Here is a 23918-nt window from a genome sequence, read left to right as displayed (position 1 = left end):
TTGAGTAATTGTTTTCCATCTGTATGCACGTAGATTTTGTTACCTAGCTCAGTGAAGCCTGTTGTGTTGCACACACTTCCACATGCTTAAAAGATACCCTGATAGCACTGTAGCACTTTTGCAAAAATCCAACAGAAAGGGGGGGCTAAAACCAGAAAACAAAAAAAGGAGAGAGATACATGGAGAGTCCGAGGGAAGAAAAGAAAGACAACATTCTGAATAACGAAGAGAGACATTTTAATGCATCTGCAACTCACAGTTGTGGTGGTAGTAATCTCCTCCGTTACAACCTTCAGCGTATCGACCACTGAGATATATCCCAGACGCCTTGCAATAGCTAAGGCAGTGTTACCATTCTGAAGAAAAAAGAGAGAAGGGGAGAGAGAGAGCGCAATGAGAGGGAGGATTGTGATGTGAACCAATGAGATCACTCTCAACACTGCATGAGCCAGCATTTCCATCCAAAACAAGGCACAGCCTAGGAAAATCACTGTTTTTTTACCATTACATCTGACTCTGTCTTTGTAACTTCTTTAAGACTATAGCCCTGATTACCATGGTAACACAACATACTTACATCTGCCTGCTATTCTAAATGAAAAAGTGCTGTATGGTTTAACCCTTCAGTGCTCAAATTTCACTATATAGAATGTGTCTTGTCTGCAGAAGTTCATGTTTTATTTTGCATAAATGGCTCTACATCAGAAATACTCTTCTAAAAAAGGTATTTTAAAATGTTACAGTTTCACTTCCAGTTGAAACTGTTAAATCTTTATCAGGTACAATTCCCTCTTTGGGGAATACAAGATTACAGCTGTATTGTCCACATACACTTCTATTTCTCCTTACAACAAAAATGTACGTCCAATAAAAGTACACAAAAGCTAATAATTTAACAAACACAAAAACAACCTACATAAGGCTTGGGAGTGGGGAATTAATTTCCATTTAAGTAAATTTATTTGCAGTTTAAATGCCCATGATATGTAGATGTGCCATTCATCAAATGAACATTAAAATGATAATTTAGTAAGCGTTTAGGCCTATTTATCTCCATTTCATCACCTGGAACATTGGCAGTCCACAGTCACTCAACTTGGGGAGGGGAGGAAGAGATGTGTTCCATGATTCTTTGTAAAGACCTCTACAAAGAATTGGTTTACGTTATTTTGCACTGAACCAAAGGACAACATGCTGGCCTACCGGGGGAATCATGGAAAGCCACTGTACCGCTCTTTGCACTGAAACGATTTCTCTCGTGACACCGCTGCACCGCACGCAGGATACCAGCCTGAGGGCTTCTCTCTGCTTCAGTACTGGCTTTAGTTATCTATAATTTACGTTCTTCTGTATTAGTCTAGCTCAGCAGCCCCGAAGCAACATAGTGTTTGTGGATCAGCAGCATCAAATGACTAGATAAGCATCTTCACAGCACAAATAATTTGACTGTTGCTGTCACTTGCACATTAACCGCTCGTATCCCACTCCCACACCCCCCTGCCAGATGTCTCAGGTTGAAATTCTCTCTTATCTCAAGCCAGAGGTTGCTATGTGTGGACAAGAACAGATCTAGTACCTGAGAAAACATGCAAACTGTGCAGTAAAGACACATTCTTGAGACCCTGCTTGGATTTGGGTTAGATTTGGGCACGACAGCCCCAACATGAGGGCTGAAAGCAAGTAAAGAGACCTTTGGTTGAATATGCCCAATAGTACCTGCAGCCCCAGAAGCTGACTACAATGGTCTCTTGCTTGATGATCTGGTGCATAAACTGGTATTTTGGATAACTTCACAGAAGATAATTCAGTGTGATCGCTCCAGGACCAAACAGGGCGCCAGTGCTGATTTAAGCATGCACAATATGTGTACACGGAAACCTGATCCACTCTGGGGAATGACACGAGTTTTGGGCATTCTGGCTGCATTTTAAAGATTACCCCATTAGAGGTGACTAATAACAACATCAACATGAAATAGGACAGTTGCATTCCTGGCTGACTGCGGAGAAGGAGCTGTGCCAGAGGTTATTGACGGTCTTTGAGGAGGCATTATCATCAGTGAACTCAGTAAGAACCTGAAACAGATCCAGTGGATAGAGGGACAGAGATTTGGATCTAAATCTTCAAAAAAGCCCAGGTTCTAATTTCCCCTTAATTTTCATGGAAAAATCCTTATCGAGATACCAATTTACAGATGGAAGTGTTCAGGCAGAGGGCAACTGAACAAGCACAACACAGCTAGCCGCAGCCAGCCTGACCCTGCAGCTCAGAAATCAGTTTCCCCACCTCACATTTAGCTTAGTGCACAATGAGTTAGATCTGATCTGAACTACCTTAAGAGGATAAGGAGAAGAAGAGGAAGTTACATTTACACATCTGACAACCAGCTGCATGAGGAATACTTTCACCAAAACAAAGGCTTGCTCTCAAGCCCTAAGAAAGGACAGAAAAGAACTGTCCAGGGAAACAAGTTCCCACTGGCACGTCACAGACTTACAGTGGTGATGGCGTTGGGCTTGGCCCCATGCTGGAGAAGAACGTTAATGATGTGAGTGTGGCCTTGTTGAGCAGCTTGGTGAAGAGGGGTGTACCCATTCTGTTGTCCACAGTGGTTACGATACAAGCAAACAAACAAAGAACAACCACCAGTAATTAGGTTAAACACTTTGCTTTGCTTCCTTCTGCTCCTTTTGAGACATTTCAAAAAGAAATTATGCCATCAATCGACCCAAAGATAATAAATCTTCAGTAATAATAATACTCCTTCCGCAGATTAATGAAAAGATAAAGGAAGATAATATTTTTATTCACAAAACATTTTTCATCTCACAATATAAGCAATCTCTGGAAGGATAGATAATTCCTCATTTCCCAAATCAGAGGGAGGAACAATGAGGAACAGTAAAGTTAAAGCAGCATGCCAAGGACAGAATCATAGCTGAGGCAGAGAACATTTTTCTTCCTCTCACATCTTAGTTTTCTATAGAAGCCCCAAGATTTGCCTCTAAAATATTTCAGCCAGTTTAAAAAATATGTATCTTTTAAAAGCAGTGATTTGAGACTATTTGCTTTTAAAGAGGCTAACAACATATACCTATTAAAACTGTCAATCAATTTTAGCTTTCCTTTGCCTTCAAAAGGCTTGACCAAGCTGTAACTACACTTAAAAACACGTACACAATGTCTGTATTAATAAACATGCTTAACTCCATATACTTATCTGCTCCAGTGATTCAGTCTAATGTTACATAACACAGAAACATAACCAAAGCGTACTTCGGCTAGTTGATCTGAGATAGTATTGTGTAAGTCCAATCAGGCAATTCATTTACAAAATCATTTGCAACTGGCTTTGAAAGCAAGCAGAGAATAAACTGGAAGAAAACACCAAGTCGATCTCACTCTACACTTATGTAAAGCCTGGGGGCAGGCTCTGAAAGACACACTCTGAGATTCATCTCTTTTGCAAACGAATAGATGCAAGTAATGCTTTGTACTACTAATTAAATAGTGATAGTTCAGAATGGTTACAGTTCTTAAAATTATAGTGCGCATGCACGGACTACTAAGAAATCGAAGGAAGATTTTACTGTAGGTTGTAGAGCAAAGTAAATTGGCTCTTTGCTTAAATATTAGTGCAGTCCTTCAAAAACAGAATTCAGCTGTATTATTTTTCACTGGAGACGGCACAAAGCATCATGCAGGCTTTCTCTAGTTAAAGACCAGGCTGCAATAGAGGTTACTTATTCTTTAACATGCCTATCCTGAATCCAGCTAGGATGGATTTGCTCTTTAAACCGAGTCCACAGTAACAGTTGACAGACTGCCAGTATTTTTATTGGTCCCTAGGCGCAAGATTTTGGAGAACCACTGCCCCATACTCTCATACAAACTTGCTGACTTTAAGGAAATTATTCTGAATAAGTGAAATCCCAACGGAAATGGCATCAGAATCTGGCCCAGTGGCCCCTTAGACATAGAGTGAGACTTAATACTAAAGATGCAAGTATGTCTGTCCCTTTAGTTAGCCTCCAAATACCTCAGCTGAATGTCCTGGCAGCTATGATTTGGATCCTGCTAGTGTCTGCTTTATTAATTCTTATCAGCTGTTTTTCTAGTAGCATTGCCTGTTCTTTTGGAATCCCTAGTTTTTGCCCATTGATTTTGGGTGATCTCATGAGGGGTGGGCCAGCATCTTTTATTTATTTACTTTGTTGTTTCTTACCACATTGACCTCTGACCACTGTGATGAAATAGTGCTACTCTGAGAAATGAATCTATCCCATAGGTCGCAGCTGGGGTCAGAGGAGCTGGCCGGAGAGACCAGCAGACCACAAGCCTCTTATTTTGATTGGATCTTACAAATACTAAGTATGTCACTAGAAATATCGATGGACTTCTTCATGTTGATCCCAATACATCCCATCTGAAGCTAGTAGCTAGCTATTGCCTGAAGCCAGCTTTAACTAAGCTGAAGCCCTGCAGCTCCTGAGTTAGCCTTCTCTTTCTGATAAGGGTGATGCGATGGCACCTGGGATGCAACACACTGTTGCTGTCACCAGAACCTCTCTGTGTATACTCGGGAGATGAACAATTCTTGCTACAAAATGCATCACATTCAGCTGTTGTGCCCACCAGTTTATACTAGAAGAAACTGCTGAAGCCAGTGGATTTCGTTCAGACTTTGCCTATAGACAGTCAGGTCCATTTCAGTATAACTGGTCAGTAACAGTGTACCCAGATTCCACTAAAAAAAAAACCCAAAATTTGTCTTCAGTAAACTGCATTCCCCCACCACAGCTGCTTCCTCTCCCAAAGTCATACCACCCACGCTTTGATCAGCAGTAATTCTTCCAACTCTTCTCCCAGCAGATTGGAGAGAACCTGGCATCGCCCTCAAAGTGTCTGAATTGTTACTTAACTAGTTTGGCAGCACACCGGCATTACACTGGTGTAAACCATGTGTAAATGAGATCAGAAACAAGCTCGCATTTGTTAGTTTGCAAGTAAAAAGAAAAAAACAATGATACTGATTCTCTATCTCCTTCTTTCATATGCCCAAAGAGTTGTCTGACTTCTCTTTTGTGAACACTACACAATGAGATGTAGCAGAGAGAACTCATTCCACTATAGCCACGAATCACCATATACTGACACCTACCACGCAATAATTATAGTTTCCTAGTACAAAGGCACCTATGGTATTATTCGTAGTGCTTGGTTACCAGGTTCATAATAAAGAGCAAAAGCAAGCAATGAAAAATTCTTTACCTTTGTTTTAGCATTGACGTTTGCTCCCTGCTTGAGAAGAAAATTCACCATTTTGATGTTTCCATAGTGACACGCCACAATTAAAGGTGTATAACCAAGCTACAATAAGAGAACAAAGAAGTAAAACTGCAAGCTCAGTGGAACATTCCTTTTACAATTGTAGCATCCTTTAGCACACTAGGGACAGTAGCCGCTCCATGATTTACCTTTGTCTGAGCATCTTGGTTTGCACCATGTTTTGTGAGTATTTCAGCTACATTCACTTTATCTTCTTGAGCTGCAAGGTGTAAGGATGTCAGTCCAGTCTGGAGGTAGAATATATAAAATAAATAAATAAATAAATGTAAAAATAAGAATAAAACCTACTTTACATTAGGACAGAAGTCTAGACTTTCCCACTTTCTCATCTTTAAAACATGAAGAGATCCTAATTATAGCTTCTAAGTATGGGTGGGGGTTTTTAAACAAAGTAGAGTTGACGTTTCTCCTGTTCCAGCTGACAAACAGCTCCAAAGCAATTACATCACCATAAGCACAGAGTAAAACTTCAGGCGTCAATGATCACGCTCAGATTTTATACAATAATGTCACTTGGGAAGCTGAGGAGCCCATTAATAAATCAGGGAAGTACATTCACCATGCTTCCCACTCCTCAGACGGGAAAGGGAACCTTGACAGCTGCAGGCACGAGTCAGAATGAAGAAAATAACTCCAGAAATAGATCCCATTCAAAGACGCCAAGGAAATGGATGCAGCCTTCAACTAAAAGCTTGCTGTGATCACGCACAGAGTACTTGCCTGTGAACAAGGCAGGTAAGAAATTTTGTAAGAGAAATGAAAGTCACCTTGTTTTTTATTGGTTAGGTAGCACAATACATTAATGCCAGACAACAAAAGACTTGAGCTTTCTATTTTGACTTGTATGAACAAAAGCTGCAGGCTTTTGACCTTAAGCAACTAAGACTTACATATATACCTGGATAAATCTGGTGACCTATGAAGATCTACAGTAATGGGGTATTGAGGAACCTGTTTCCTATGAAAAAGGTGTCATGTACAATCATAAAAAACAAAACAAAAACAAAAAAAAAACCTGGAAAGGTCCTCCATGTGATTTTTTTACTGGATACTCCCACCCACAGTACTTTGTCTCTGATTGTGAGTTACCTTTGTTGCCACATGGATATTGGATCCTTTCTCCAAAAGCAAGGTCACCATGTCAGTGTGACCTTCTTGAGAGGCCAGATGAAGTGGGGTGACTCCCTGCTTGGTCAAAATGTTAGTCTCAGCCCCATAGTTCAACAGAGTGGTAGCTATCTGCATCTGATTTTTCTTGGCAGCAATATGCAGAGGGGTGTATCCATTCTAACACCAGTCAGGAAACAAAATGAGAATAAAGTTAACACGACAGCCATGTAAGCCTAAGAAGTCAGGCACCATAGAACAGTATTATTTTATATTACCCCTTATTATCAGAGATGAGAGTTCATTAAATTTTCAAGGCCAGACATGTCCCACATGGCCCTGCTGTTGTGTTACTTAGTCCGTCTGTTATTTTCGCCATCTAAACTAGAACAAAGGCAGCCCTCGCTAGGGTGAGCAGGACTGTTCAGCTGATACCTTCAAATTATCCCGAGTTTGACACCTACATTCTGAATAACCTATGTTGTAAATATTCAGTTTTGACTGACGAGCGACATTCTCTGCAATGAGTGATGGGTGCACACTCTTCATTGCATTATGCTTTTTTGGAGCGTGTGGGTAGAGGTGTGTTTGCGTACGGAATTTTGATACATGTGTCAGTCACGGCACTGGCTGGAAACAGCAATAGGGAGGAATGTTTTTCTGATCAAATTAACCATTTAAGCAAAGCAGAATAGCATTGATGGTACTTTCTGGCAATAAGACAACTTCCCAACTTTAACTGCTTTACAACGCACTGTGGGAGAAAATCCTGGATTACAGCAGACAGTCCCTCTGGAAGTGTTCGGTTGGTTGGTCTGTGGTTTGGTTTTTTTTTTTTTTAAAGGGAGCTGTACCAAACTATTCTGCTGCAACTGTAGCTTTTGCTGCTCTCCACACACAGCAATGGAAACAACAGCTCTGATACAGACACTTAACAGAGGGGACGTATTTTTTGGCAGCGTGTACAACAGCAGCCTCATGCAAGGCAGAACATTCTGGTATCAGCACCAATTTGCTCGTTATTTTCCCCTTTTAGTAGCCTTTGCCTAACACGGTGCTATCACGCCACCGTACCTAACCCCAGCATGAATTCTCCGTACGCGTGGTCAGAATATATACATCGTTTCTAATATTACATGATACTAAAGTGACTTCCAGCTGTGACTAAAGCTCACAAACATAAAAACGGGCTGAGAGACACATACATATTTCTTCTTTTTCAGCAAAGGTCTGAGCGCCCCGTACACTAACGTAGATGGGGGGGGTCATCCAGCCAGGGCCAGCTTCCCGCTAAAGGAACCTCGCACGGCTCCGCCACTCGCCCTCTCACGCAGTGGCCGCCTCCAAGGCCCCCCGCAACCCCCGCGCCCTGGGGATTATTTCATTTCCTTCCATCGAGCCGACGATCCCCCACACCTCAGGCCGCGCCCGTAGCCCCGAGGCGCTGCCTGCCGCTGAAGTCCCGTCCCCTCCCCGCCTCCGCCTCCGGGGCAGGAATGGCGGCGGGCCGGGCCGGGCCGGGCCGGGCCGCCCCCGCGGCAAGGCGTTCCCTCAGGCGGGCGCTCACCTTGGCGGTCGCGTGTGGCGAGGCGCCCTTCTCCAGCAGCAGCAGCGCCACCTTCTGGTTGTCGTAATGGGCGGCCACGTGGAGGGGGGTGAGGCCGTTCTGTAAGGGCGGTTACGGCGTTAGGCTGCGCTCGCGGCGGGGAAGGGGAATGGGGGGCGCGGCGTTAGGGAGCCGTTAGTCCGTGAGGGGACCGGGGGTGGCTGAGGGGCAAAGGGCTGCGGCCGGCCGTTAGCGGGGGAGAAGCGGGGGACGAGGGTGAATGCGGGCGGCCCGGCCGGCGGCAGGCTTGGTTTCCGTCTCCCCGCAGCCCGCGCTAAGCAATTCCCACGGCGTGGGGGGAAAGCGGGCCTTGTCCCCCCCACCCCCGCCCCCTCCGTGTTTATCCGTTAGGATTTTCACAGTTTGGTCGGCTTAATGGAACCGGCGCTTCCTCAGCCACGGAAAATTATCTGCCCTCGGAGCTGCGTGCGGCGCTCCCTCCTGCCTGGGACCCAAACCTGACACGCTCGGTGGCGCGGCCCCCATAACCATCACCCTTGGGGGAACGTGACCCTGACAAAGCCAAGGCCACCATGCAAAAGCTGCTGCAGCCTTCTTTCGCGTGCGTGTTTCACACAGTTCTTTCCTAAGGAAATATCCAAAACGCTGTTGACGGGTTTTTTTCCTCTTTCTCGTCAGTACCTTGCCAGCTGAATCGGGAGAGGCACGACGCTGCAGCAGGAGTTTTGCCACTTCCAGGCTCCCATATTTGGCCGCCACATGCAAAGGTGTGAATCCCTTCTGAAAAATTCCAGGAGATAAAAAGCAGATGTTTCCGTTAAAGGTCATGCTGACATCCTCTCTTTTACAACTATGTATTAAGCGCTTAGTCTTCAACCTACATTCTAGCTCGCAGAATCAACAGCCATACCTAGAAAGAGCATCATCTCTTGAAAGCGCTTTGAAAAGCGTGAAATACAAGAAAATACTTTCCCTTTCGTTATTCTTTCCTATATACATGCTGTCAGGCAGGCAGATATTTTATCTGATACAGACTCTACTAGCAAGATACACTGTGCATGTGGGCAATGAAGGCATTTGTTCAAATTTCTACTCCAAACCAGCTGCACTTTTTAGTTTCGTGATGACAGCTTTCGAAATATTTCCTATATCAATTGTTGCCAGTAACAATGAAACACCAACTAAATTCAGTGAGAAAAGCTCCAAACTTCGTATTCCTCCTTTAGAGTTTGTTGAAGAATGGTTTATATTTGGACTCATGTATCCATACAGTCACTAAGTTCTGCTGCAGCCTCTGAACTACAGCTAAAAAAAGTCACGCCTGACTCAATGGCAGTGGTTTTGGAAACACGCTGCGGCAAGACTAAAAACCTTGTCTTTTAAAAAGAGCCCTTTTCTATTTGTTTTAATAATGCTTGTCAGTACAGCACAGGTGTGAGGTCTATGTCAAACTAACATGCTCTTTGCCTCTTCTTTTAATTTAAAAAACCATGTTGATAAGGAAAACTCATGGATGCAAGACAGTAGGTGGCAGACTGCACCGCCACCCTGACAGTAATTCTGGGGGAGCTACAATGACCTATTTGCCTAACATATAAGTCATGTGCAATGTTTATTATCATTATTGTCTTGTTCCATTAATCCCACCTCAAAAAGAGTTTACGTCAGGGAATCTCAAACGTTTCCAGTTCATGAATCACAGGTTTGTAGAGAGATTATCTAGTGGACTACATCTATTCATAATTATAGAATGTTCCTGCAGTACTAAAGCAATTGCCATAAAGCAATATGGGAAATTAGGAAAGTATTTAGTGTATTTTTAGCCATTTTAATGTGATTTAACAGCTGGATAAAAGGAGAACAGCAAGCATTCCCAGTAATCCATGGATCATAATTTGAAAATTGCTGGTTTAGTCTTCTAAACCCTGGAAGACACCCCATTGTTCAAAAATACCTTTTAAGCTCCAGCGGCAAAATCGGGGGTACTTTTTTAAAACCTAAAACAACAGTGAGAATTAAGTGATTCTCACTTAGTCACATGTGATAAATTTGGAAAAGATACCTTGGCACATAATTCTATTCACAGCTATCTATTTTCTTACATGTTCATCACTCTGTTAGGAATCTATTGGTAAACATTTTCAGTTAACAAAACAATAACAATTCTGCAGACTATTTCTTTTATAACACCTGACAAAATAGCCTATTGTGTCATATGACACCTCATTTATAGAGCCACTGAAAATAGATTCAGCGTTAGATGCAACCAGACAGATGCTGACTTGTATGTTTTAGGAACATTCCTTTCAGCTAGCACAGACCAGAATTATTCTACTATTTAAATACACAGGGTACTGAAGAATAAGCAGGCCTGTTCATAAAAAAAAAAAGCGTCGTCATCATCCCCTTCTCTTTTTTGAAAATTTTGGCCAAAACACCCCTACCCAGAACACAATGGGAAAGAGAGAAACAAGGACTTTGTGTACATTTTAAACCTGTTGGGACCATCTATTTATCATGATCTGCATTTGGCTCCAGCGGGAACCAAACTCCCAAATTCAGATGACAGAAAAACATGTCAAAATTTGATTAACTTCTGATACATGACTTCAGTCTATTGGATTGCTGTTGATTAAGTAAGAACAAAACAGAAGACCCAAACTAGTTCTACTTCTCAATGTGAAAGCACATTCCTCGTGGAACAGGCGTGCGGTGGCACGCACCGCCTGTGCTACTGGAATACAGACACAAAGCATTTTGTCTTACTTTGGTGGACATGGAGTGCGAGGCACCTGCCTCCAGGAGAACCGACGCGACATCAACTTGTCCCTCTCTGGCAGAGATGTGCAGTGGAGTGTACCCATTAGTTGTCGCAGCATCAGGGTGGGCCATGTGCTGTAGCAGAAGTTGGACGATCTCTGTTTTACCCAAGCGAGAAGCAATGTGCAGTGGAGTCTGTTCTTCCTACAACTCAAATCGAGTGGATAATTAGCGCAGGTAGAACCACCCTGAACACAATATTGTGGCTGATCCCAATAGATCTATCTATGCATTTGTCTTGCAAAAATCATAGGAAGTAATAGTACAAAAAAAGACAGTAATGGAGGGTTCACAGTTTAATTTTGCAATGAGCTTCAGCAATGTCTTATTAGAACAGAGAGAACTATGAAGAAAAACATGTTTTTTTCCTTTTATCAAGCAGATAGCGCACATCACTCTGAGCATCACTTGCTCCCCTTTGTGTTCTTAATTTGTTTTACAACAGCTGTACCTTGCTATACAAAAAGTCCCCTTGGTTTCAAAATCTGGCACTAACTGCTATCAGAACCTCTGATGTTTAGTTTTAGGACATGGCTGTGCACATCCTTGCTCAGATAGAACAGCTAATGCTAGTCTGAGTCAGGCACATTGTACTGGGTCTAGCCAGGATGGAGTTAATTTTCATCACAGCTGCCCGTACAGTGCTCTGTTTTAGATTTCTGACCAAGACAGTGTAGATAACACACCAGTGTTTTAGCTGTTTCTGGACAGTGCTTACACAGCGCCAAGGCTTTCTCTGTTTCTCCCTCTGTCCCCCCAGGGAATAGGCTGGGGGTGGGCAAGAGGTTGGGAGGGGACACAGCCAGGACAGCTGGCCTGAATTGACCAAAAAGATAATCTGTACCATATAATGTCACGCTCAGCTATAAAAATAGGGGGTGAGTTTTTCCAAAGGAGCTGTTGCTCAGAGACTGGCTGGGCATCGGTCTGCTTGTGGGAGGTGGTGAGTGATCGCCTTTGCATCACTTGGGGGGGGTGGGGTGGGGGTGGTTTTGTGGGGTTTTTTTTTCTTTGTTTCACCTATTAACCTGTCTTCATCTCAACCCAAGAGATTTTCTCGCTTTCGCCCTTCCAGTTCTCTCCCCCATCGTGCTGCGGGGGCAGTAAGTGAATGACTGAGTGGGGCTGAGCTGCCGGCCAGGGTCAGCCCACCACACACATTCTCTTTGGAAGATCTATGCATAAATAGGTTACTGTTTTCAGAACTGATTTTAGGCATGCTTAATATTGAAGCAACAGATCAAATAAAAATGAAATTGCTCCTCTGCTTCAGCTATGTTTTTGAGTAAGAGAAAGCAAAAAAAATTGTAAGCAGAACACCTACCCTGGCTCGGGCATCAACCAGGGCCCCATTTCTGAGGAGGCAGCGAACTACTTCCACCTGCCCAGCACGTGCCGCCATGTGCAATGCAGTTTCTCCGCGCTGCAGGGAAGCAAAAGCATTTCAGTGTCCTAAACCTGCATGAAGAAACAAGACTCTGATGGTGTAAATTCCACCCACGTCAACTCGTGCAGAGACCCGCCTTTCCGCCAGCTGAGAATCTGGCTTCAGACCCAGTACCAGGCAGTTCAGAAGGGTGTGCGCGCGTACATGTCACTGGGCCCGGGTACGCTCTGGTTTGCAAACTCGGTGACCCCAGACAAATGTCATCTCAGACTACAGAGGGTCAGAATGAAAATCCTGGCTTACAGAAAATTCTGCCGTATAGACTCCCCTGGTCACATATGTTCCTCAGCTTTCTACGTAACAGTGCATCAGCTTGTGTGCCGCACAGGAGATAAGAGAGTATATTGAGCCTGTCTCTCTCAAGGGATTGCGACGCACATGAGCCTCAAGATGTAAAGGGATATTTTTCCAGATGGTCTCTTCCTGCACACTGTGTGGAGCTGGCAGCATTAAAAGGCCTTGCAATGGCTGTGCACAACTGAGCCAGCATATGAAATGTGTAAAATCTGTGCTCACCAGCGTGGCTCTGTCTGCAGGCTATGGAATGAATCTTGTTTCAAGCCTCTTGCAGCCCACAGAATTTGAAGGAGAATATGAAATTTTGGAAAGCTGACTGGAGCAATGTGGAATTTCAGATCAGAATAATGAAGTACGGATGATACATTCAAAGCATTTACTTCTTGCATAGGTTTGCAAAGGAACACCGAAAATGAGTATTCCTTGACAGTCGCGTTTCTAGCTTAATTTTGCACTGTCCAACATTCTTTGAGGGCACTGTCCTAAAGTGGACTAAAACAGTCCCTGTGCAGCTGATCAGTAACTGGTACATTAGGTACTGGGACAGTTCCGCAACCAGGAGCTCTGTACTTATCTGTTATGTTCTGATAACACAGCAGGACTGATCACTTCTTTGTGTTAATTGTTCCTTCTCCGCACTCTAGAGCTGGAGTATATTCCGTTGTAAGGCTTTACCTCCATGATTATCAAGTTAAAATGCAATTGCCAAATGAACACTCTGGTCGAGATCTTTTGCATCAGAATCGGGAATCATGTCTTCTTGTCCTTTGCCCAGATGTAGGGAAAGAAGCAGCCTGTGCTTCCCTACTATTATGAATTCCTAATTAAAGCAAACCCTCTTCACCAGGAGTTGATTTATCTTGTCATTTTTAAATTAACATTGTATTACCAGCTGTGGTTAGTAAATAGGCAACAAACAAAATCCCACAGCCCTAGCTACAAATCTGAGTAGAGAATTTCATCTATATAAACTTCATTACCTGAAGAATGAGCTGTTTAAAATGTGCGTAAGTTTTACATTTCACGCACTCTAAAGATCAAATTTCTATAATGACCCTTTTGTACTTGCATTAGCAAAGCAATTTAGCTCTTGGAAACAGTTAGTAATTCAACAGGGAACTTCAGCTTACCAAGTAAAAGCCAAGACACCTGTGTAGCATAAATTGTAAAGTGTTAAACTTTGCACACAAATGTCCGGTAACACAATACTTTTAATTGCTTCCGCAAGCATTTCTTGTTGGCTTTCATATCATCAATAAAGTTTTCATATAAAGATTGCTGCTTTAAAAAAGTATGAAAGCAGTAAGAAAAATCTGTTCTAATGATTCAAGCAAACAACTCAGTGTGCTCAACATTTTCACTAGGTTCCATATAAGATTTTTCTAACTGAGAAAAACTGATGAGTCCAGTGTACCAGGATTACTAAATTTTTGTTGTTGTTCTGTTGTTGGGAACGCTTATCTATAACATTATTTACTGGTAAAAAGCTGCTTTCAAAGTGCAGGTGGTTATAAGTTGTATATTTGTTTATACTGACAAACTTGAACAGTAAGATATCTATGAAATACAGCTCAGAAAACTATCATGTTCTTGTTATTGTTATGTTCTTGGTAACTAGGCTATTGGTATACAAACACTGATTTCTATGGTAAGTCAGGTTCTGCATTTTGTGTTACCTCCCAAAGGTCACATTTTCTAGATTTAACCATGTTCTTTCAAAAGGCACCAGTTCCTGGAATTTCCTGTATAAGAGGAACATCTTGAGTTTAACATTTTTCCTTTTTGTTTAATTGTTAGGTTTTAAGCATTTAATACCCTTTCACTGATACAAATGACACAATTTCATGGCAGCCAGTGAAGCTATGCAAGCAGAAATTAGAGCCATTTGGACTTAAATTTCATCTTTCAGAATGGAAACACAGTCTTCCCTGTGACTTGGCTTATAATCAGTTTTGGATGTATTTGGTGAGCTTTGTCTGTTTCTACAGGAAACTTTACCTACTCGAGCATTGTTGAAGAACACATGAAACCACAGATGGCTTATAACGCATATACAATCACCATTTTCCCCTCTTCACTAAAGGTGCTAGAATAATTTGTCCTAAAATGCAATAAAGTCAGAAGGTATCATTAAAACGTGACCTTTGGTTGACCTACATGGTAGGCCAGACCCTTTTCGGAGGAGGTATTGCACAGACGATTCTAGTCAAAGCCATACTCACAATGTTAGTGACATCGGGAGAGGCTCCGTTCTGCAGCAGAAGGAGGACTATGTTCAAGTGGCCCATAAATGCAGCCACGTGTATTGGTGTGAGGCCCGACTGCGAAACAAAGCAAGAGCAGTTTTACTCCTCTGCACGGGCGTAGGGAAGGGGCTTCTTTGTTTAAATAAAACATAAGTGAAAGTGAGGCATGAGAGGAGAGAGAAAAAAAGAAGCAAAAAGGGAGAGAGAGAAGGAAATGTTTCTTCAGGACATGAAACATTTTTCTACCTCTGTTATAGCCTGGATTGAAGCCCCATATTTCACCAGGAGTTCCATGACTTTGATGCGATTTTTCTTGCAGGCAATGTGCAGTGGAGTAAAACCATTCTGTGCAAAAGACAGTCATGTTAGTTAAAAACATGCAGCTACACTTTCCACACAGCTCCATGCTGGCACACTGGGAGCAGAAGCGTTAGAGTACCAGAAGCAATTGTTCTTTAAGCACAACAGGTTATGAATTACAGACATCTCCCAGTAGTCTGAGGCAGAACAAAGCAGTGCCGCTGCTTTCTTCTCAGGCAATGGAGAGAAACTGAACTTCCACCTTCAAAAACCATATACAGACATGCCCGTTCTGACTTTCAAGTGTATGCGTGCACGTCTGTATGTATGTGGTTCCGAAGGTTGCACACATATGTATATAAGGATGACTTAACATGGTTCCCAAGATTGCCTAACACAAGGAAAATGTAAGAAATGCTAGTGATCGCTTTGAAATCAGTTAGTGTCTTTTGAAACGTATAAAGCATATTCTATACCTCTCTAGGAAAAGAACAAAGTACTTCTTCCAGATTCTACCTTCTTTCATTTTTCTTTTTTGAATATCTTATAATCTAAGCATCTATGTGTATTTATTTTTATATTTATGCATCAATCTACAGTATACTGTATTCATGTTTGTGCGTGTGTGCGCATTCTGTGAGGTATCTTAAATAAATAATCATTACTTCGGCCGTGCTTTCACGACACAAAGTGTTCACTCTTGAAGTATTTGTGGCCCCCCTTCCTGCCCTGCTGAGTCATGAAGCCTTGTAAGCAAGGTCTCAGCCCTCATCTGAATTAAAATTAAATGGGGCAGGGACAGGAATGAAAGGGGGGTGGGGAGGAAGCATCTTCAATCAAGCCTGCAAGATAGCATTTTTTATTGTGAGACAATAGGTTTAGTGTTGTGCTCACCATCAGCTCATATTCATTTCTTCAGAAATGCTTATTCAGTAAGATTGAGGGCCAAATCAAAGCAAGTCTTCATACTTTATACTGTAATACATGCTTTGACTTCAAGCTTTTTTTATGTACTATTATAGTTAATGCAGGTTAAGTGTGTGCCTAAAGCTAAGCAAACACATTATTCACCATATGTGAACGTTTTAGTGAAAAGCATAGGTAACATTCTTAGATAATGTTGAAAAATTGCCATATTTTCTAATGAATAGGATCAGTATTACTAAACAACCAACTAGAAGTAAACAGAACTTATCAGTGATATCTTAGCTCATGGAAAGAGGCATGTGACAGATTATTCTACAGTCAGCTTCTGTTAAGGGAAATGTTAATTACTAGTTGATTTGAAGGTGCTTTAAAGCACATACAAATTGAAAAAGCCGAGAACTCATATAGTGCTTGTATCCCCAAATCATTTTGCAAATGTTAACAATTATTTTTTTTAAATCTAGCTGAAAATGAATTATTTGTAAAATTTATTCCATCACAGGACTCAGCTGAATATTATAACTACTATTAGCCTTCTCCAATTTCTAAAGAAGGAATCAAAACCATTAGATATTTTACCTCCCGCACATCTCTCAATATATTTCATAGGGAGTTTTCCTGTTTCAGAAGTTTCCGTATTTTCACTTAATTTTACTGCCTGAGTTGATTTAATCTTGCTACTTCTATTTAAGTGAGGAACAGTTTGGATGGGGGAGAGGAAAAGGCAGAAAAAACGTATCATTACCAGAAATTACAAGCATCATTTAATATATTAAATACTATAAACAAGCCAGAGGCAACAAGTCCCTGGTGGAAGAGGAAACAAGAGGGAGGAAAAAAAAAACCAGTCCGGAGGGAAGAGAGCAGAGAGGCAGCGGCCTGAGGGTGTTCTCCTTTCATTTCAGATGTTTCTCTGGGAGAGAGGAAGGGAGGGAGGAAGGGGGAAGAACAGAAGGTATATTTCTGGTCATGGAAGGAAAGAAAGAAGATGTGGGGCTTAGCACATAATGTGTATGTGTGGGTAGCTGAGGAAAGTACGGCTAAAGATAATCAGAAGACTGGCAAGAAAAACAAGAAAGGATGAAAACAGCATTGAAAAAGACCAACCAAGTGAACATGATACTGAGAAAGAGAAAACAAGAAAAGCATAAGAAGAGGAAGCAAGAGGGGTTACAGGATTTGCGGATATAGACAGGCCAAGAAAAATGAGAGGGCAGAAGAAAAATGCATCAATAAAAAGTCAGTTCCAAGGAAGTAAGGGATAAGGGGAGCCTATACAGAAAAACACAGGGTCATATTTAAGTCAAAAAGCTGGGGAAGACATCAGACTGGCCTGCGGTGGAAATTCTGTGGAGGCATTGAATACAGCAGGCAATAGCAGACTTCTTGCCATGCAGAAGTATCTCAAGTGTTCACAGTCTCTTTCTTTCCCCCACTGAGTGTAACATATTGGTATTTTACCTTCCACCCAGCTAACAGCTCACGGGGACACTTCCTATTAGAGAAAATTGGAATCTTGTCTGGGTTTGGATAGATTAAACACTCTTGAAAACTTTATATGTTCCCAAAGCCAAATGTGATGGTTTTTCTCTCAGTGAGGGGATAATGGTCTGAGCAGTGAGTGAAAGGAATCATACCTGCTTTCCTGTAAGCATCAGAAGAACTGTTTTTTGAAAAGGAAGAAAAGTGGCACCTAATAGAGGGGAATGTCATAATTTGATAAATGCAGAAATATTAGCTTTTAAATATATTTTCTCCATGCCAATTAACTCACTGATTCAAAGGAAAGCTTAGAAATTATTTGTGTATCATATCACATAGTATGGAAAACCGAACTATTAATTCAGTAAAATACCAATGCCTATGTTAGCATCAGCTAGAAACAGCTCTCATTTTAGGAACTCTGTAGAGCTTACAGACCTGATACTATAGCCACTTGCCATGGGACGTGGTCCGTGACTAGGCCTAATGATACGAGATACAATACTGGTAACCAGCAGGTGTGACAACCCCTGTTGTTACTGCAACTATTTAAGGTCGGTGGAGTTTGACGACAGAGTTTTCACTTAGCTTTACCGGTAAGAGCTACTCATCTGCCCTGGATAGCTTTGTTATACAGGTGGGACAGGTTTACCAGGGCACGAGCATTGGGATTTGCTCTCTTGTCCAGAAGGAGTTTGGTGACACGATAGTGGCCGCAGTGTGCGGCCACGTGGAGGGCAGTCAGGTAATCCAGCGTGACATCATCCACGGGAGCTTTGTGCTGCAGTAGGTGTTTGACACATTCGACGTGGTCCCCCTGGGCTGCCATGTGAAGTGGAGAGAGTCCATTCTGCAGCAAAAGAAAACGGAACAGTAACTTCTAGTAACTCTCACTTAGATCGTGGCATATATTAGAAGGATGCCACCAGGAGTTTGCAGAGTACCCCCATCACTGAAACAGAGCCGCATCGGAGCGATGGACTGGAGGAAAAACTGAAAAAAGCTATAGCCACTCCTCCCCTTCCAGCAAATACAGGCAAATTTAGAGGAACATCATATAAGTAACTAAAATCAGAATCTAATCAAAGCAAAAGAATCTAAGTGTCTTGCCTCATGATTTAGTAAAACATATCTTGACCTTAAAAGACAGTTCTGGGATACTGATCATAACACTAAGACATAGGTTGTATGTTAATTAGCAGAAAAGCACCTACTTACCCATCACCGTATTAACGAACCTATTTTTTTTTCTTTAAGTGCTCAATGAAAAAAAAAAAATGTATATTGACAAACCTGACCCCTGAGCTTCTGGGTAACGATACCTTCAACCACCACCATGGTTGGACCTTTTGTTCAAACTGTAACATTTAAAGGGGAGTGGAAGCAAGAGTTTTATAGCCCTGTCTGGCTTTAATAGATCTTTTTGTAAATACTGAAGTCCATGGAAGATAGACAATTAAGAGGAAAGAGAATTGTTGCTATGAATATGTATAACAAGTTGTTTTCAGAAAAAAATTGTTTTTATATTTACATATTTGTCTGTCTCCAGTTTGGAACCACCTGTTTCAGCTATAAGTTAGAAGAGGAAGTTGCTTTCAAATTTAATTTCATTTTACATGCAATAAGGTACTTAAAAAAGCACTGCGTCTTTGAAGGTAGACTATAACATATAGACTTGAGCAGGTAACTGACTTGGTGTGGTCAAACTGATTGTTTATTGGTCACCTGGAAGGAGGGAGTTATTCACCGGACAGTTCTGCTCTGCTTAGTCCTCAACACAGTGGGGACATCCAGGTGCTGCCACAGCAATGCTGATATTTTGTCCTGACTGGCAACATCTAGTAAACCTGCCTGAAGTGTGCACAATATATGTGGCTGGGTCTGTTCTTCTGAGCCTCTCTACCTCTTAGAGAAGTGAGGGTGTTGACACATGAGGTTCACCTAAACACCTTCTCCCATCAAAGGAATCAGTGAAACTATAAGGAATCTTTTCCCTACAATTGCCATCTCCCTGTGGATTCCTCCTGCGTAAACAGATGACCTGGACTACTTGGTGCTATCAAGGATGCATAGCTTGAGCACATCCTTATTTGATGTAGTTGATATGCTTGCAACCGAGGGATAAAACCTCCCAAAGACTATAAAGAGAAAATCTTACGTCTCCAATAAGGATAACTATGGGTCAAAATACACCAATCGCCCTTGTTTTGAGCCATGTTTGAGGGAGTGGGGCCCCGTAAACTGTGCAATGGTCTGAAACTAATATTTAAATTGTTTGTCCCTCCTGATCTTCCGGGGGACCTCAAGCGTATCATTGCAATACTGTGTCTCACTGTTTTCCAACTAATGATACCAGCTACCTTTGTCAGGCACTCTGAAATTTACTGATGTGAAGTGCTGCTCAGTGGGGTTTGCTATTATACTACAAGTATCTTTCTCTCATTAGTTTGACCAAAGGGACAGTATTTGTAGGAAATGCATTAATCTTAGATGTGTGCTTTTCAGAAATCAGTAGGAACACACTGAAATCATTTTCCAAGTCTGAAATAGTCCATGAAAACAACTAGGAGAAGCTGCAAGTCACAGGTTCTATTTAGCTTACGTGACGGATCGGAAAATAAATACCAGGAACCATCGCTCAGGAGTGACTGACACAGCTTTCCAATCTCTGTGTCCTACAGTCTTAGGAAGCAACAAAAGCGAAGTGCTTGCAGTAGCACTGTATAGCATGTGTTTAGTCTGATGTTATAGAGAGGGGCAAAGAAGCTTTTACTGTTTCGTATATTTGGAAAGGATAGTCCCTAATTATGTAAGAAAACCTTATTTGGGATCATTCTACCCATTAATACATTTCCTTTGGGAGAACAGAAATGTTCCTTGTCCTTCCAGTGACATTGAAAATTCTGTGGAAAGTTACATAGAGCTGTTAACATATTCTATCTAATAAGACACACACCTTGGTCCGTGCAAGCAGCGGGGCACCTCGTTCCAGCAGCAGCTCCACAACTTGGTCATGTCCACTTCTTGCAGCACAGTGGAGTGGGGTGAGTCCATCCTTAAAGTAAAAGGAGGGAAAACAAATGAGCACATCCCCAGCTGTCTGTCCTGGCACTCTGAGGAACGGCCTTCCAGGAATGCAGCCCCACAAGCGTGTGAAGAAGCTCCTTTTTTTTTTTTGACTCCTAACTAAAGCTGGCTCCAACATATGAAGTTTCATCCCTGTTCTTCCTTGCACCAGTAAAGGACACTTTAAGGTTACTGTTTCAGAGAGGAAGCCCATTGTGTGTTGAAAATCTCTTATCAAAGAGGATAATGTGATCATGCATTGCCTCCTCCCCTCCTTCTCCTCTGCATGGCTTTGAGATTGTATTGCCTCCCCCTGGATAACATGTGCTGGGCCAAGGATGCTCCATTAATCAGTCCTTGTCCTTTAGATTGCTTTTGATGCAGGGATGAAACAAGAAATGTTCATATGAGAAAATTTACTCCAGAATTTATTTTTTTTAAACAGGCAGCAGGAGAAAGAAGATTTTAAAACAGAGAAAAAGAAACAAACAGAACAAAACCTTTCATTTCTGCAACTGAGTGGTGAACAAAGAGCAAACAATTCTTTTCTATAACTGCTGCAAGACCACAAACTTTGCAATATTTTTTCCATTGCAGAATGCCACCCTATACCAAAAGACTTGCTTAGGCTACTCAGTAATGATTAAAGCAGTGGTAGCAAAAGATGTGTCAATGAAACATTTAGTTAGGAGAATGCATTCTAGGCAATTCTGCTACAGTTTGGACTTCATACAGAAAAATACAGGAAATATGAGGCAAGAAAAATGGTTGCAAAAGGATATTAGTGCTGAATGACAGAAAAAAGAAAATACATAAAATTTAGAAGCCCAAGTTTTCATCTCATTAGACCTCTATATTGTTCAGGCATGCAGTCAGAGAAGTCATCAATACTCATTCAACAGAGATAGGTTTATAAAGGTGAAATGGTAACAGTTTTTAATCACAAGAAAAGCCTTCTCCCTTTGAGACACACTGCTCATTTAGATGAGGTAGATGCTATTATTCTAGGGTGCTTTCTGAAGAATTCAGTAACAGCCTGATTAAAAGATGAACATACTGGTCTGAGACAGATTTATTACTTAGAAGTTAAAAAAGTAGCAAAAATGCAAAATCATGGCCTTAAGTACGAGTTAGAGATCCTGCTTCATACACAGATAGACTGTTTGCCTTGCTGGAGTTTGGAGGAAGTCTACATTGCTATATTTTTATTTCTACTACTAACACTTTTAAGTTCAAAGTAGCTCTAGACTGCACAGTGCCATTGCAATTGCAACATCATTTTGGCTATGCAAACATAGCCCTGTAATACTCTACAAAAGGCAGTTCCAAGAAGTAGATCCTCCCTCATCCTCAGGTTTGAAAGCACAGAGCACCTTTCTGAGTCAGCAGTGCAACAAAGCTCCACTGCAGTGAAGAACTGAAGTCCTCCCTTCAGTTTTTTCTCCCTTACTTATCTACTGTTTCCAGAGACATTTCAGAAACACATGACAGGGTTAGGTGCGCCTTGACGCTCACTATCTCAGAGGCAGAGGCATCACTAAATCCCAGGGAAGCTTTGCAATGAAATTCAACAGATGCAAGATCAAACCCGCAAGCAGAATTCAAGCCTGTTCAACACCTGGCAGATTGGGTCAATGTAAAGGAACTGGGAGTCACTAGCTGATCTGTTTCTTTTTTCTGCACTGAAACTTCAGTGTCCCCTAAATCAAGTCTTTATAAGCACAACTGAGGTATATTTTCATCCTGCTGCCAGAGAGATTCATACCCATAATTCCCATTAGCATTACTAAGGTGAGAATATATCCCAAACTTACTTCTAGGAAAGGTATTTATTTGGTAATTCTTTCCAGTTTCTGGCCTTTTGTGCTCTACATTTTTAATCAATATGGGACGTTCACTTTCCCTACCTGCATAGTGACTTTGATGTTATTCTATTTAATAAAACAGCAAAAGAAAGGTAGAATTGTGGGAACCCTTGAAAAAAACAGGACAAATCCCCAGAGGGAGAAGAAAGAAGTAAAATACAAGCTAAGAAGCACATCAACTCCACAAGAAAGTCTAGCTAAAACAAAAATAAGAATTAAATCATTAAAAAGCATGATTTCTCCTCTGTTCTTATCTATAATTACCTCTGAAAGTAGAGATAAAAATTTGCTACCTATCCTATTCTATCCTGTCATAGCTTTTATAAATGCATCATCATTTACTATCTGTGCACTTTCCAGTAGGTGAATGAAGCAATATGCTTTGCAGCCTTCCCATACAACCCTCTTCCCTCTTTCTGCCCTGGGGAAAACAGCATGTATATTTTAAAATTATTGTATACTTAATACCTTAGATTCTATCTTTGCTTATATGTTTTCTTCAAAGATGAGGGAAATTGCAAAGAGCTGTTCTACCAGAAGAATTAGTACATAATACAATGAGGACAAACTGACATTAGCCAACATCAAGAAACAAACCGGTATACCAAATTAGTCCTGGTTTGCACCATTATCTATATGCAATGAACCTCAGTGCTCTGAAGCCCATTGCAGGAGTATGCCTATGTACTTTTTTACTCACTCCATTGCTAAGTGGTACACCATGTAAATTGAAGAACACTTGCTGACCAAAATATCAAACACATCATTCGACAGGACATACAACACTGGGTCAGAGACACAAATTCTGAAGCACAGATAATGGATATCCCATAAACACAAAGGCCGCTGCGCTGGGAGACAAGAAATTCAGCAATCTTATATTTTAAGAAGTCCAATATTTACTTCCTCATCCCAAATAGTATATAATGGAAAGTTAAATGTTTTCATCTTCCAAGTGACATCCTGCACCTGGTGTTCTGTTGTTCCTGTACGTGGTACTCTCCTAGCTCACGCTTTGCAATGTAACCAATAGCTGGTTCACTGTTAGAAATGACACTACAATCCTCTCTGTATGTATGGAAGCCATGAAATTCCATCACTCCTAATTTCCTCTTAAACAGCTCTCAAAATAGAGAGTAAACTTTTGCCTTTTTTTCTTGAAAAATCAATCATTGGTCATTTTTTAACCTGCAAAATTAATTCTGAATTCTGTCCATGACTCCTAACCGCAGGGCTCAGGAAGATAAATTATTGGGGCATTTCACAGTGATTAAAATGCTTTACTTCAGCTTACCAGAGACTGAGATAAAAAGAAGCTGTGCTTACGAGAGATTCTTAATGGGAAATGATAGGGGCAGCATCTTAACAGAAGGACAGTTGCGCACATTCAGCGCTCATTTGAACCAAGACTGACGATAGCACATGAACATCAAAGGCCAAATTAT

The 23918-nt window shown here is 41.5% G+C and overlaps 1 protein-coding gene across 50 annotated transcripts in view; it reads right to left on the bottom strand.

The window, feature by feature from the left end:
• The window catches only part of ANK2 (ankyrin 2), a 382844-nt gene that overhangs the window by 89025 nt on the left and 269901 nt on the right, over positions 1-23918 (bottom strand). For 45 of the 50 annotated variants that reach the window (XM_052813238.1, XM_052813314.1, XM_052813229.1 and 42 more), the window contains 13 exons: positions 20499-20597; positions 18195-18392; positions 15080-15178; positions 14810-14908; positions 12168-12266; positions 10790-10987; positions 8705-8803; positions 8024-8122; positions 6439-6636; positions 5478-5576; positions 5272-5370; positions 2498-2596; positions 258-356 (listed from right to left, as the gene is read on the bottom strand). In XM_052813238.1, coding sequence (XP_052669198.1) covers positions 258-356; positions 2498-2596; positions 5272-5370; positions 5478-5576; positions 6439-6636; positions 8024-8122; positions 8705-8803; positions 10790-10987; positions 12168-12266; positions 14810-14908; positions 15080-15178; positions 18195-18392; positions 20499-20597 — 1584 coding nt within the window. The remainder of the gene's footprint in view (positions 1-257; positions 357-2497; positions 2597-5271; positions 5371-5477; positions 5577-6438; positions 6637-8023; positions 8123-8704; positions 8804-10789; positions 10988-12167; positions 12267-14809; positions 14909-15079; positions 15179-18194; positions 18393-20498; positions 20598-23918) is intronic. The other 5 variants (XM_052813371.1, XM_052813599.1, XM_052813293.1 and 2 more) reach the window with 1 other exon arrangement.

Source organism: Harpia harpyja, chromosome 2, assembly GCF_026419915.1.
Source record: "Harpia harpyja isolate bHarHar1 chromosome 2, bHarHar1 primary haplotype, whole genome shotgun sequence".
NCBI classification, from domain to species: domain Eukaryota; kingdom Metazoa; phylum Chordata; class Aves; order Accipitriformes; family Accipitridae; genus Harpia; species Harpia harpyja.
This window is presented reverse-complemented; position numbering and strand designations above follow the sequence as displayed.